Source organism: Onychomys torridus, chromosome 8, assembly GCF_903995425.1.
Source record: "Onychomys torridus chromosome 8, mOncTor1.1, whole genome shotgun sequence".
NCBI lineage: Eukaryota > Metazoa > Chordata > Mammalia > Rodentia > Cricetidae > Onychomys > Onychomys torridus.
In genome coordinates this window covers 17,626,786-17,642,613 of record NC_050450.1, presented here as the reverse complement: position 1 = coordinate 17,642,613, position 15,828 = coordinate 17,626,786, and the positions used below count along the sequence as shown (strand labels likewise).

The following is a 15,828-nucleotide window of genomic DNA, read 5'->3' as shown; positions in this document are numbered from 1 at the left end:
AGCCAGCCTGCCACGGGGACAATCTGTGTGCTGCAGAGGGTGGAGTCAGAGAAGTGGCCCAAGTCCTTCTGAGGAGGCCACAGACTGTGAGTGAATCTAGACTTTGGATATTGCCTTACTCACATAGTTGGAATTTGGATTTATTTGTGACTGTACTCTGGTTCTTCCTTCTTAAAGAAAGTATTAAACTTATTTTTATTTTATAAGAGGTTTTGGAATTTTATAGAGATTTTGGATTTTTTGTTTACTTTTTTTTTTTTTTTTTTGAGACAGGGTTTCTCAGCATAGACCTGGATGACTGGAACTCACTCTGTAGACCAGGCTGGACTTGAACTCACAGAAATCCACCTGCCTTTGCCTCCTGAGTGCTGGGATTAAAGGTATGTGTCACCACTGCCAGCTGAGACTGAATTTTTTCTTTTAAACCGGAGCTGAGGACCGAACCCAGGGCTTTACGCTTGCTAGGCAAGTGCTCTACCACTGAGCTAAATCCCCAACCGAGACTGAATTTTTAAAACATTAGAATTTTAAGCCTGTGGAACTTTAAAAAAAAGATTTATTTATTATGTTTATAGCATTCTGTCTGCATGTATGCCTGCAGGCCAGAAGAGAGTGCCAGATCTCACTACAGATGGTTGTGAGCAACCATGTGGGTGCTGGGAATTGAACTCAGATCCTGTGGAAGAACAGCCACTTAACCACTGAGCCATCTCTCCAGCCCCCGCCTGTGGGACTTGTTAAGTTTGTAAAATGTTTTATATTGCTAAATGAAAAAAAAAAAGAAAAAGGAAAGAAACATGATTATTCCTAGATATGGTGGAGGAGGAAATTTACTGTAGATATGTGGGAGAGCGTAGCCAGAGGCAGGGACATCTGGGAGAGTCCAGAGTGGACATGACCAGACTGAGTTGGGCCATGTGATGAGTGGGTAGGGACGACCAGGTGTAGCATCCAGGTGAGGCCCAAAGGTACAAAGAGAGTGGGTAACCAAAATGGCAGGATTATATAGGGAAGAGCAGCCAAGCCCCCTGGGCTGGAGAGTTCAGGGTAGGGGCTGGGTATGTAACAGGTAGGGACTGAGGGATGCTGGGAGAGCCTGGCAGCCAGTGTCCACTTTGTTAAATAGGCACCTCAGCCTTTTGTCCCAGGTTTGAAACCTAACAGTTGTTATGTCTATATTAATGTGTAATCTTGGGGATAAACAAGAAAGGAAAAGTTGTGGTTTAACAGTGAAGTGTCTGTGTTGGTAAGGGGTCAGTTGTTTATGTCATCTTGACACAAACTAGAGTCATCTGAGAGGAGAGAGCCTCAGCTGAGAAAACCTCCCTAAGATCAGGCTGCAGACAAGCCTGTAAGGCATTTTCTCATATTAGTGTTTGATAGGAGAGGGCCAAGTCCATTATTGGTGGAGCGACCCCTGGGCTAGCAGCCCTGGGTTCAATAAGAAAGGAGGCTGAGCAAACCAGGAAGCCACACTCCTACATAGCCTCTGCATCAGCTCCTGCTTCCAGATTCTTGCCTTGTTTGAGTTCCTGTCCTGACTTCCTTCAGTGATGGACAACAATGTGGAAATGTAAACCAAATAAACCCTTTCCTACCCAACTTGCTTTTGGTCACGGTGTTTTATCACAGCAATGATAACCCTAAGACACGTAACTAAATGTACTGTAACTTTATTTCATTCATCTGTTGATGTATATGCATGTGTGTGATTATGTGTGACAGTAAGAACAACTGTGGGAGATGGTTCTCTTCCACAGAGGTCTTGGGGATCAAACTCAGGTCATGAGGCTTGGTAACAAGTGCCCAAGTGATCTGGAAGGGCAGCTAGTGCTCCATCTTTCCATCCCCTCAGTGGCCTATCCTTTGATAGAAACTTCAGGCAGTTGAGAGTGTAGGGCTCTTGCAGAGGGACCAACTTCAGTTCTCAGCACCATGGCAGGGGGCTCACAACTGCCTGTGATTCCAGCTCTAGGGTGATCTGACACTGTTGGCCTCTGCCTGCACTCAAATGCGTATACTCACACACAGACACAGACAAACCCACACACACACACACACACACACACACACACACACTCTACGGCTTCCAAATATAATCAAGAGCTGCATTTCTTGTGCCTTCCAGTGTAGGTAGCTCAGTGATGTGAGTGGCTGGGTTGACTATGTCTCTAGTTCTGAGAAGTTAAGAACACTCACAATCTGTCTGCAAATGCATGGTAGCTCCACAAATGATTGGGTGTGTACCTGCTACATGTTTATTTACTTATTTTTGGAGGGAGGTTGACACAGGGTCTCATGTAGCCTAGGCTGGCTTTGAACTCACTATGTAGTTGAGGTTAATCTTGAAATGAACCTCTTGCCTCTATCTCCCAAGTACTAGGGCTACAGGTATGCACTACCATGCTTGGCAATACTCTTCTTCTTCTTCTTCTTTTTTTTTTTTTAAAGATTTAATTATTTATTATTTATACAGCATGTTTGACTGCAAGCCAGAAGAGGGCACCAGATCTCATAACAGATGGTTGTGAGCCACCATGTGGTTGCTGGGAATTGAACTCAGGACCTCTGGAAGAGCAGTCAGTGCTCTTAACCTCTGAGCCATCTCTCCAGCCCCTGGCAATACTCTTATATGTGCAAGCTGGTGTTAGAAGAGTCCTGTGTGGGTACAGATGCAGACAAGAAGTGAACACATTTTAACCTGTCTGGTGTGTGTCTGTCCTACTCAGGTAAAAGCATTCTCTCTCTCTCTCTCTGCGGTAGTAAGAAATAACAAGTAAGAAATACCAGATTATTGGATGCTTCAGAACTTCCATCCCTGGCCAAAGGATGAGAGATGCCCAATCAGTCATAACAGAGGGCATAGAGCCCTCACAGCCATGGGACTGTCCTGAGTCTATATCTGTGCACTCTCTAGGACGCCGTACCTGTGTGTGCTTTCCTTGGGAAGAATGAAGGACAGCTCAGCGCCAGCATGGCTCTCCAGCATGGCATTGGGGATGTGATGGTGAACTAGCTGAGAGATACCTTCAGGACTGCAGTGCGGTTCCTTCACCAGTGTCATATGGTAGCCAGCTCCTGGAATGTACGGACAAGTATTAGGCCCTTTGGTGGCCCCACTTCTGCTGCCATGCCACACCTCTGTGGCTCAAATCAGGCAGGCTCACGGGAAAGCATTTGCACACTGGGTACAACTGGTCCAGAACAGGTACATCTCAGGCTCTTCCATGCAGTACAGAGTGTCACCTCCCACAACCTATCTACTGGGAGCCAGAGCCTTCCTGAGGATAACCACCAGCAATCATCTAAGCGTGTGAGTGTGTCTGTACATTAGGGTTCATGCTATCATGGCTGCAAGGAAGAGACACGGTAAGAGCCGTGGGGCTGTACTGTGCACACTGAGCTCTGTCTGGCTTCCTGTCCAATATGCTTTGCAGGAAATGGCCCTTTCTTGTTCCCTTCAGAGACAAGAATGTTGGACCCAGGACAATCAATGGCTTGGCTAACTGGGCAGACAGGCAAGAAGTAACAAGCAAATTCTGGAGGCCCTAGTAGAGGTGGGCAGAAGACACTCTTTCTTGGTAAAGGAACCTCAGTATCTTCACTGGGTACATGGCCGCTTAGGATGGCAGGGCCCCTCTCTAGCCTGCTCTGGCTATAACGGGGAATCTCTAGGAGTATGTGCTCGGCACAGGAGAGGTAAGGTGAGAACCTTGGGGCACTCTGTGTGGAGGAGCACTCTGGTATGAGGGTAGGAGACAGGTATATAATGTTAGATCAGGAGGTGGCAACAGAAAGCCAGGCATTTCACACAACAAGGTCCCTGAATCCTTGCTTATGACTCCATTGGCTGGACTGGGTTGTGCAATGAACAGTGCTCTTAGTGAAAGAGAGCACCATGTAGAAAAGCACTGGGGATCACTCACGGGACTCGTGCCCACTCCCATAGACTCCTGATCTGGGTATCCCTGCTACTCAAGACACTCTGCTTCACTATTCCCACCTCTGTGTGGACAAGAGAAGAGAAAGTTTAAAGTTGGCCTTGCCCAGCTACCATCTGGACCCTTCACAGAGGGGAGTGGCCCCATCATGAGACAGAGGCTGACCTGGACTCATCCTCCACACTTCTCACCATATTTCTGCTTGAGGAACAGTGGCGACCCACAACACTGCAGCTCCCCCTTGGCCAGGATGGCGATGCGGTCTCCCAGTAGGTCAGCTTCATCCATGAAGTGGGTGGTCAGCAGAATGGTACGGTCATTCTTCTGCTGCTGGAGAAGGTCCCAAATGGCCCTCCTGGACACTGCATCCATGCCTGAGGTGGGCTCATCTAACATCAGTACCTGGAGGGCAGAGGTGAAGCCTTGTGACAATGGCAGAGCCATGTCCCAGGCTCAGGATGGCTGTGCTGTGTGGCCGTCTGCAGCTTGATTTGGGGTTTGTAAGATGTCCTCACCACCCCTGGGTTTGTCCTTGTGGAGGAGCCCGACTTGGCTGCATCAAGAGGCCAGACCCCTGCTCTATACCTTAGAACCAGCTATGAGGGCGATGCCAATGGAGAGTTTGCGCTTCATCCCCCCACTCAGGAACTTGGACCGCAAGTCCCGCTTGTCCTCCAGACTGAGGATGTGCAGCATCTGCTTGACTTCTTCAGGACACTTCTGGAGAGACAGGCCTTTCAGCTGAAAGGCAGAGGATGAGAAGATATGAGGCAGGTGGTGTTGACAGGAGCTAAACCTTCCAGCAAGTTCCCCAGCCCAAGAGATGTCTTCCTTGGCATTGCTGGACTCTGCTTATCCTTCCATAATTACCCTTGCTTTTGTGAAACAGCTCCTCAGAACAGATTACTGTGAGTCGAACGGAATACTGGGATGGCTGCAGAATCCTTGGTATATTAGCAAGGGAATAGTCACCACCCACATGTCCCTGTCACCCAAACTCACCTGTGCATAGAAGTAAAGATGTTCTGCAACTGTCAGGTTGTCAAATAGTACATCATGCTGGGGACACAGGCCCAAACTCTTTCGGATTTGAACCATGTCTTGGGAAATTTCATACCCATAAATATATGCATGTCCACTGGTAGGGGGAAAGAGACCTGCAGCCAAATCAAAGATCCCCAAATTCATCACAAAAATCTTGTTCACTTGTGGAAGGTACAATGACCCCCTGACTCACTTAACCCATTGTCCTTATTTTACTGAGGCTCCTATCCATAAGAGCACACCTGGACCTCTGCACTTATTCTATGTTAGGTTCTGTCTAGCAGAGCAGGAGGAGATAGAAGGATGGGACCTCAGCTCTGTTACAGGGCACACCACTTTGTCATAAACAAAAACTCATTCTTGATGGCTCCGTGTCTCTTTTTCACACAGTGTGTGTCAATACTGAATCTATCACTATCAGAAGCCACACTCTCAGTATCAAAGTGTGTACTACTGCCAAGCACCTTAGTGTCAAGTGGGCGAAGCACAGTAGGAGTGAAGAGTCCCTCCATGCCTCCTCTTTCCCACGGGTACTGGGACTGAACACAGCGCTCCATGAATGCCAGATAATCGCTCCACCACTGACTCACATCCCTAGCCCAGAACAGCTCTCTGCAGTGGGTTGGGGTGGATCTGTTCCTCTGCGGCTGGAGAATTAGCCTTATTTGTCTTTACTGATCCTATCAGGTTTGGGCATTCATAGACGAGACTGAAATGGTGGGAACCATTTAAAGGCTTCTCATACGTTCTCCTGAGCCATGGGGCTAGAACTCTACTGGGTATAAACATCTCACTTGTCATAGGGAAAGACTGAAAGACACATGAAAAAATAAATCCAGCTGGGCGGTGGTGGTGCACGCCTGTAATCCCAGCACTAGGGAGGCAGAGGCAGGTGGATCTCTGTGAGTTCGAGGCCAGCCTGGTCTACAGAGCTAGTCCAGGACAGGCTCCAAAGCTACAGAGAAACCTTGTCTCGAAAAAAACAAACCAACAAAAATCCATGGCAGATGTAAAGCAGCCAGAAGGGAAGGGCCTGTCAGTGATAGATGGACATGGAACTACCTCTCACCTGTCAGCATGGACATAGTCGTGGTCTTCCCAGCACCATTGTGGCCCAGTAGGACTGTTATCTGTCCTTCATACAGGTTCAGGTTCAGGTCTCCAATGCCCACCTTGTCCTTATTGCCCACTTGGAACACCTGTAGATAAAGCAGAGGGTTGCCTTGACTTCCTGTGGCCCTCAGGGCCTTCTATTCCATTTGGAACATGACCCTAGAATCTCAGGACACTAAACCAAGCACCATGAATCTACCCCGAACAGAATTGTTGGGCAGAGGCTACATCCCTCTGTTAGTCCCTACATGACCTTTGTTACTGTGCATTCAGGGAAGCAGGTACTGAGAAGCTAGTGAGAGGCGAACCCAGGACTCACCTTGGACAGATGCTTGATTTTGATCCCAGCTACCAGGTCCTCTGGCTCAGCTTCAAAGTACTCGGTTCTGAGAGCTTTTTCTGGATCACTATCTTCTTCCTTTTTCCCTACGACAGTTCTTGTGTTCCCACACCAGTAGGAGGGCTGGGATGGAAGCACATGAATACCAGGGTGGTCAGTGTCAGTTCATTTTATTTATGATCAACAAAGTTACTACCACTGACACACTAAACATGTGTAACAACATGACCTGAGCCTTAACCACAGCACCATCTTAGACTGAGTTCCAGCATGTTTCCTGATTTGATTATACCTAGGAAAGCTCCATTTCCTGTCTTCTTAATCTGGCAAATGGGCACAAGAGTGGCCTGTTGTGAAATTCAGATTTAAGAGAGAGAAGAGGGAATCTGTCAATGTTATAAAGAGACATCACTGAACGCCCCCGTCTAGAACACTATCAGAGCCTAAGAGGAAAGGAAAGGGGTTGTATCTCTGCCTTTTCTGTTCACCACAGTGACAGGCTCCCTGTGACTGAGCGGGGGTGAGGGGACTAGAGAGTGAGCTGCCTGCTGAGGACCTGTTAGTCTTGTCCTCAGCACTGACAGGCACACTGCACTTGCATTATTGCACACATCTCACATTTAAAGCGACTGGTCAGAGTGGATTTCACATTCCAAAAGGCCATAGTTTAATGGTGGCATTTCCCTCCACAGATACAGACAAGAGCAATGTCTGTCTTCCCTATCAATAGTGTCACTTTGCATTTAATGAAACTCAACAGCTGACACTTGACAAAAACTTGCTGAATCAAAGAAATAAAAAAAGTGCTGGACCAATTAACAACTGGAACTTGCTAGTGTATGATGGAGAAAGCTGACAAGGGGTTGCTATGTTGTCATTACGAGTGAAATTTACTCATATAGTTACTATATAGCTATATATTTAAGTAGAAATACATTTCTAAATTAACAATACATTTATAAATATGGCTAGATAAAAGTCAAAAAACTATAAATAGATGCACAGGCATATGTACTTAAAATAACAGAAACACTATTAGAATAATTAAAAAAGCTTTGGTCTGGTTTATAGTATAGTCCATTTTACCAAGCAAACTAATAAAAGGGCCAGGTAGCACATGCACAGGACAAGTGAGAAAAGACTATGAAGATCAGTATTGTCAACATGACAGCATCTAGAATCACAGAGGAGACAAACCTCCGGGTGTGTCTGTGAGTGAGTTTCTAGGTTGGGCACTGGGGTGGGAAGACTCACATTCAATAAAGGTTGTATCATTCATTTCATGACTGAAGAAGGGGAAAATGAGCTGAGCACCAGCAGTCAGGATATCTCTGAATTAGAGATGCTATGTGATGGTACATTCCTGTCGCTATGTCTTCCTGCCCTAACAGAATGTATCTCTCCTGAACTGTAAGAAAGAATTAAACTGTCTTTCCTTAAGATGCTTTTGTTAGGTGTCTGTCAATGAGAAAAGTATTACAAAGGTACAAGCAGGGGTCAACAGTGTTTCCTTCTGGTAGTGGGAAGTGCAATCCATTTCAAAAGTGTGGTTCCCACCCCCACACAAGAAAGACTCCATTGTTCTGTAGGAAGAAAATCCAGTAAGCTATTTGTTTTTATGCAGGGCATATAGCTCAGTGTTAGAGTGCTTGTCTAGTACATGTAAGGCCTGGGCTTAAACATTGGAATTATTTTTAAAAATTAAAAGGTTTTTCATGAGCAAAGAAATGAGTTTGGGGACAGCAGAGGCTCTGTGTCCCTTCCTCTCAGACCCTGAGAATAAGGCAGGTCTTTATCCTCAGGACACACATGCACAGGTCAGTTTCCTAAACCACACCTAACACAGGTGCCATTCACTGGGACTTAAAGTGGTCCCAAGTGAGTGCTGGGGACACCTCTGTCCCCCAAAGTAGTGGCCTGCTTGAAGAACAGGGACATCAGCACTCACCATAAGGAAGAAGTACCAGGGCTGGGGCACGCCAAACTGGCCTGGGAAGACAGCCTCCACATACCAGGTCACCAGGCCGTAAAGTACTGAGTCCAGCAGCAGCATCCCCAGCACTTGTCCAAAGCAGAAGTCATCATCCACGTTGACAGGGTTCAGGAGGTCACGCCACTGGATGCCAGTGCCTGAAGGATGTATCAAGAAAACAATCCGGAACTGTCTGGGCTGGGTAAGAGGGGCAAGACCCTGAAGCCCTAGATGGCACGTGTGTTCATACTTGTACGCATGTTTGCCCTGGGCTGTCACCATGAAGTCAGCATGACTATTTTCTTTTTGGGCTTTGTAACAAAGCTGACAAACTTTCAAGCCCTTTTTTTTTTTTTTTTAATTTTTTTTTCTGAAACAGGGTCACATGTATTCCGGGCTGACCCCAAACTTCCTGTGTTGCTTAGAATGATTTTGAACTTCTAATCCTTTTGGCACCACCTCCCACGTGCTGAGTTAGGGATTGAGACCCAGGTAAACACTACCAGCTGAACTACATCCCACCCCTAGCCAACTTTCTTCAATCTTGAAGACAACAGTAAGTTAAAAAAAAAGTAAATTGCAGTATTATCAAAAGCTCATGAACTAGAGCTGAGTGGTTAAGCAATGGCACTTCTTCCAGAGGAGCTGGGTTTGATGCCTAGCACCATCTTGGTGACTAACAACCCTCTGTAACTCTAGTTCCAGGGAGTCCACCGGCCTTTGCAGGTAGTGCATGCGTGTGGTACAGAGAAATGAATGCAGGCAACACACACACACTCACACACACACACACACACACACTCACACACACACACTCACACACACACACACACTCACACCATTCTCTCTAAGTACTTCTTTGTTGTAGAATATTATTTTAAGATTGGTTAATGATACAAAGATGTGTTGCATTCTTTTATGCTATATTTGTTTAACTCTGTGAAGCTGTGTTACTGTGCCTGTCTAAAACACCTGATGGTCTAATAAAGAGCTGAATGGCCAATAGCAAGGCAGGAGAAAGGATAGACAGGTCAGGCAGGCAGAGAGAATAAATAGAAGGAGAAATATGGAAGAAAAAAAAGAAAGAGCAAGAGAAATGGAGAGGAGGACACTAGGGGCCAGCCCCCCAGCCAGCCATGAAGTAAGAGTGAATGTAAGATACACAGAAGTAAGAAAAGAAAATAGCTCAGAGGCAAAAGGTAGAGGAGATAATTTAAAGTTAAGAAAAGCTGGCTAGCAACAAGCCAAGCTAAAGCCGGATGTTCATAAGTAAGAAAAAGACTCCATGTGATTTATTTGAGAGCTGGGTGGTGCCCCCCCCACACAAAAGAGCAAAAACAACCAACAACACATCTTTAATTTTTAAAATTTATTTTATTTTTTTTAGATTTTTCGAGAGGGTTTCTCTGTGTAGCCCTGGCTGTCCTGAAAATCCCTTTGTAGATCGGGCTGGCCTTGAACTCAGAGATTAACCTCTGCTCTAGAATGCTGGGATTAAGGGAATGCATTGCCTGGCTATCTTTAAATTTTTTAAAAGCTCATAAACTGACGAGATGGGCTTGCATTTCATTGGTTACAGTATACATACACATACATATATGCAGATGTATATACATATGTACACAAATACACACATGAGATTTGATGTTATGTCAATGTGAATCACTAAAACTGAGAGAACTCAAAACCAGTATGAAGTTCTACAAAGGTCATCACTGATGAGCTACAAAGGCACTCGCAGTCCATGAAAGCCTGATCTAAGTGTCTAACAGTCCTCTGTTGGCAGGAGATCCTGGATGAATGTTTATTCTACAGCCTTGGTGAATACTTACCCTCAAACAGCTAGAGACTTGTCTATTTTAAGAGGTCACCTGTATGTATGCCACAGTTGTGTAGCTTGGTCTTCTTGTGGGACTCCTAACAGTGGGAGCAGGGGCTGTCTCCAACCCTTTCACTGGTTTTTGAGACCTTTTTCCTCATACTGGGTCACCTTGCCCAGCCTTAATACAAGGGAGGTGCTTAGTCTTACTGCAACTTGATATGGTTGATATCCATGGGAGGCCTGTCCTTCTCTGAACAGAAATGAAGGAGGAGTGGATTGGGGGTGCAGAGGGGAGGTGGAGGGGAGGGACAAGAGGGGAAACTGCAGCCAGGATGGAAAATAAATTAATTCATTTTAAAAGTCACTATGCAACTTTGAAATAAAAGAGGTGTCATATATTGAGATTCCTCTTTGGAAATGGCCTTTTAGTTTTCAAAAAGATTTATTTTTCATTTTTATTTATTTAAATAAATTTTTATTTTCTGGAGCTGAGGACTGAACCCAGGGCCTTGTGCTTACTAGGCAAGCGCTCTACCACTGAGCTAAATCCCCAACCCCATATTTTTTATTATTTTTAAATTACATGTAAGTAGATATATGTGTCTGGATGTAGGTATGTGCATGTGAGTTCAGGTGCCTGAGGAGGCCAGAGGCGACAGATCTCCCTGTAGTTGTGAGCTGCCTGATGTGGGTGTTGGGAACTGACTCAGGTCCTCTGAAAGATTAGCAAGTACTCTAATCAAGAGATAATGAGCCATCTCTTCTACCCTGGAAAAGGCCTTTAAAAAGAGGCCTTGGAAGTTTCTGCTAGTTTAAAAAGTCTACGCTCTATCAATAGGTTACTAATGCTATAAACACATAAACCTCCTGTTTTGACTTGATCTGCCTGCCCCCACCTCCTTGGTGATGGGATTACAGACATAATTGTACCACCATGTCTGCTTTTATGCAGTGCTAGGCAACAATCCCAGGCCTTCATAAGTGTTAAGCTGTTTTATTGAAGCTTGTTTGCTTGTTTTTGTTATGTTTTATAAGACAGAGTTTCACCCTAGCCCAAGTGTGGACTCACTGTGTGTCCTACCAACAATCCAGCTTCGACTTTCTCAGTGCTAGGGTTTCCTAGGTACAGTCTGAACGCATGGCCTTGAATTCATTTGTTCCCAGTTAGCAGTGTGGGAGATAGCCCTCATAACTGGACCAAAGCTGTGGTGGTACGCCTGTAATCCCAGCACTGGGGAGGCAGAGGCAGGCAGATCTCTGTGAGTTCAAGGCCAGCCTGGTCTAAAGAGTGAGTTCCAGGACAGCCAGGACTACACAGAGAAACCCTGTCCTGAAAAAGAAAACAAAAAACAAAAGGACCAAAGCCGCCATAAAAAAGGTCCTACAGGAAAAGTGTTTCTCTTCCAGTCCCTTACTCTGTGAGGAACAACATACATGATGGTATCTTGGAAGCAGCCACTGACTGGGCTCTTACCAGGTATCACATCTTAAAACTTCCCAGCTTCCAGAACTGTGAAAAATAAAATCCTTTTCTTCCCAAATGTCCTAGTCTCAGGTACTTTTGTGATAGCAATACAAACAGACAAAGACATCTGACTAGAAGAAGGAACTCACACAGAGAAAGGAAGAATGACTCTCGGCAGTTGTCTGCTGACCACCACACATGCTCTGTGGCACATGTATGATCTTGTGTGATATACATGTTCGCAAGAAAAAATGTAATAAAAAAGTTTTTAAAGGGGATGTCGAGACAGGTTAAGAGCGTTGGCTGCTGTCCCAGAGGGCTGGATTCTCAGCACCGACATCAGGTGATTCACAATCTAGCTCCAGGGGATCTGATACCTTCTTCTTGACTCTGTGGCACCTTCACTCACATGTGCACACACCCTGAGCCCACTCGTGTACACATACACACTCACACACCAGAGTTGAAAATAAAAATACATTTAGAAAACTCTAAAACAGAAGTAGGAAGACACTCAAGGCAATTGGTTAAATCTGGTCATTGGACAGTGCAGGTGGGGTGACCAACATCTCTGGGCATTTTGGCCCTTAGCTGTGTCTGGCTCCTAGTGACCTTATCTGAGCTACTTCCCCATCAGGCTAGGGTCAAGCCAGCTCTCCTTACACACTCAGTGCTTATCTGCTGAGGAAGCTCTAGTTCGGGTGCTCCAATCAGCTTGTTTTCCACCTGAGGTGAGTCTAACTGCTGGAAACTCTTTAGGCAAGATGCTCCCTAAGCTGCATGAATTAGCAAGTCATGATTTGAGGACCTACTACTGAGGATAAGACTCACCTTTGGCTTCAAATTTTCCTATGAGCTGGGCTCCCATTGCCATGGCCACATTAGATAGGAGACAAGATAAGAGCTTTTGGCTCAACGTCATCCAGTTGTACCGAGGAGCCACGAAATAGTAGGGGCTGAAGGTGCAGTAGTACAGGAAGCCACCCACGGCGGCTGCTACGTTGGCTGTGGGGAGAGGGAACACAGGTGCTCTGAGCTTGCCAGGAGTGACAGTGGTTCAGACAGAACCCCACCCCACCCCAAACCCAGCTACAGAACCCCACCCCAAACCCAGCTACAGAACCCCACCCCAAACCCAGCTACAGAACCCCACCTCAAACCCAGCTACAGAACCCCACCTCAAACCCAGCTACAGAACCCAACCCCACCCCAAACCCAGCTATAGAACCCCACCTCAAACCCAGCTACAGAACCCCACCCCAAACCCAGCTACAGAACCCCACCCCAAACCCAGCTACAGAACCCCACCCCAAACCCAGCTACAGAACCCCACCCCAAACCCAGCTACAGAACCCCACCCCACCCCAAACCCTGCTACAGAACCCCACCCCACCCCAAACCCAGCACTGAGCAACTACAGCTCCTTCTGACATTATCAGGCCCCTCAAGGAGATCTTCTGCCCACTGAAGCAGTGCACACATAAAAATGTGTGTGTATAAAACAGGCTGGCAACAGCTTGGATGTAAAATAGCAACTAAGCTACTATTGTGCGGCTTAAAAAAAAACAACAATAAAATTACTTAGTAGGGAGTTTGGGAATTCATGGTGTGGTATGGATTGAGACATACTCATTTTTAGGAAAAATTGAAAAGCATTTAAGTTTAAAACTAAGGATAATTACTAAGAGAAATGTAGTTTGTACAAGCCATCAGGGAAGGTAGGGTAATAGGATGAGACAGGACTGGAAGAAACAACTTAGGAAATGAAGGGTTGAGGGATAGGAAGGTAGGGTAATGGGATGAGACAGGACTGGAAGAAACAACTTAGGAAATGAAGGGTTGAGGGATAGGAAGGTAGGGTAATAGGATGAGACAGGACTGGAGGAAGAAAAATGGCGGTGGGCTTAGGAGATGGAAGCCAACAGCCGTCAGCTCTGCCAGCAAATAGGGGTAACCTGTAACTAGGCCTATCTTTGATTTACCAAGGACAGCTCTGTCAGCAACCCAAATGGTGGTTTTTTGCAATGCCTCTCTGCAGTTTGGGGTTAACTGTTATTCACAACCCCTACAGCACTTACGACTGCCGTAGACAAAGGTTAGCTTTTCTTGGTTTGTTTTGGTTTTTGAGGCAGGGTTTCTCTGTGTAGCTTTGGAGCCTGTCCTGAATCTCACTCTGTAGACCAGGCTGGCCTCGAACTCACAGAGATCCGCCTGCCTCTGCCTCCTGAGTGCTGGAATTAAAGGCACATGACACCGCCGCCCGGCCCAAAGTTAGCTTTTTCTTTTTAAACTTATTTATTTATTTATTATTATTATGTATACAGAAGAGGGTGCCAGATTTCATTACAGATGGTTGTGAGCCACCATGTGGTTGCTGGGAATTGAACTCAGGACCTCTGGAAGAGCAGTCGGTGCTCTTAACCTCTGAGCCATCTCTCCAGCCCCAAAGTTAACTTTGAATGATTGTTTCTGTGTGGCTCTTAGCATGCATCCCATGCCTGATGCTCACTTTTGCTATAAAAAGGAGCTTGAAACCCGCCCCCTTTGTCATGGTCACAGAAGCCCGAACCCTGGCTATGGCCTCAGATAACTAGTAAGCTTCTTCTCCCCATGGTGACTTTTTTCCCCCCCTGGAATAACGTTTGCTTCTGGTTTCATAGACTTCAGTGGTCTGTCCCCCATTTTTTGCCCGCCCTTGGACCTAACAGTACCAGCAATCACAGCAGGGCAGGCAGGTAAAGCTTTTATTTCCAGTATTCTTAGCAGTACACAGTTACAGTTGCCTTCTGCCAATTCCCCTCTCCCCTAAAACATCCTGCCTCTCCTCCTTGGCCCCAGCCTGTGCTCCCTGCCCAATCCTCATCACCTAGCTCCTTCCTGGAGGAGTTAGTTCTAAGAGGCTCTGTCATGGGCTTCACTGTGTTCCTCTCTGCCCCCTCCTCATCACCTAGCTCCTTCCTGGAGGAGTTCTAAGAGGCTCTGTCATGGGCTTCACTGTGTTCCTCTCTGCCCTCTCCTCATCACCTAGCTCCTTCCTGGAGGAGTTCTAAGAGGCTCTGTCATGGGCTTCACTGTGTTCCTCCCTGCCCTCTCCTCATCACCTAGCTCCTTCCTCAAACCAGTTCTGTTAAGCCACGCCCTTTCCAGAGTCCTCCCTTCCGACAACTCAGCCTCTGGGTGATCAAAATGCATAGCTTTCGACACTGTAACCATGCACAAATCCCCTTCATTTCCCTAGGCAAGTATCACCCCAGTCCTCTACCTAGGGGAACAACAGGACTCACCTTTACTGAAGAAGGTGCTGACCATGAAGCTGAAGGAGATGGAGGAGATTGCAAAACACAGCAAGAAGGCCAGCACCAGGGAGGGGTCGCTGCTCGACAGGACTGCTGTGTCCTTTTTGACCTGCAGGACAGGCCGCCCCAGAGGGGTAGGGTGAGGCAGGGAAGGCAGAAAGGAACAAGGACAGGCCAAAAGGTCCCAGGGACACTGCTGGATGGGAAGGGATCCTTGCCTCAGCCAGTGGGAAACCCTGCTTACTTTCTCCAGCAGGGGAAAGACTTGCCCTGAGGTCAGTGGCCATGCATGTTCTTTGGCCTAAGTGCAGGGATCTCCACACCCTCTTCTTGCCAAAGCCCTTACAGAAGCGACACTTACTTTGACACAGAACAGCAGGGTCATGAAGGAGACCATGATGAGGAAGAACAGGAAGAACATGAGGAACCAAGCACTCCAGTGCAGCCAGCTACTGAGGCCCATCATGCGCATGTACTCCTGTGAAAGGGAGAAGGCATCCCACAGTCAGGCTATTCTCCTGTCTGCATGCTACTAGCTTTTCCCCATAGCCCGATGTGTGCCAGGTGCTTCTAAAAACACAGAGGCATCTCTAGAGCAGGAGGGTAGACCAGGATTCCTGTGCTGCAGGGCACAGGCAGGAATTATCCAGCACACATGAGGAGAAAGAGAAGGCTGTGGTCTGTCATGCTAGTTCTTGTCAGCAGCTCTTAGCCCTGTCTTGTGGTGTGAGAATCTAGCCCTTTTCTACTGTGCAATTGGTGTCAAAAGCTATCCTATCTGGGAGGCTATCCCTGATGGTCAATCAGCACTAACTGCCCTTTCTTCCTAAGTCAT

General features: G+C 46.7%; 1 protein-coding gene across 2 annotated transcripts in view; it reads right to left on the bottom strand.

Moving 5' to 3' along the window:
* Window positions 1-15,828, bottom strand: part of LOC118588492 (ATP-binding cassette sub-family A member 3) — a 55,014-nt gene that overhangs the window by 24,795 nt on the left and 14,391 nt on the right. For both annotated transcript variants that reach the window (XM_036194823.1, XM_036194824.1), the window contains 10 exons: window positions 15,355-15,471; window positions 14,982-15,102; window positions 12,529-12,702; window positions 8,387-8,568; window positions 6,418-6,561; window positions 6,055-6,184; window positions 4,944-5,098; window positions 4,527-4,682; window positions 4,133-4,343; window positions 2,928-3,078 (listed from right to left, as the gene is read on the bottom strand). In XM_036194823.1, the coding sequence (XP_036050716.1) occupies window positions 2,928-3,078; window positions 4,133-4,343; window positions 4,527-4,682; window positions 4,944-5,098; window positions 6,055-6,184; window positions 6,418-6,561; window positions 8,387-8,568; window positions 12,529-12,702; window positions 14,982-15,102; window positions 15,355-15,471 (1,541 nt within the window). The remainder of the gene's footprint in view (window positions 1-2,927; window positions 3,079-4,132; window positions 4,344-4,526; window positions 4,683-4,943; window positions 5,099-6,054; window positions 6,185-6,417; window positions 6,562-8,386; window positions 8,569-12,528; window positions 12,703-14,981; window positions 15,103-15,354; window positions 15,472-15,828) is intronic.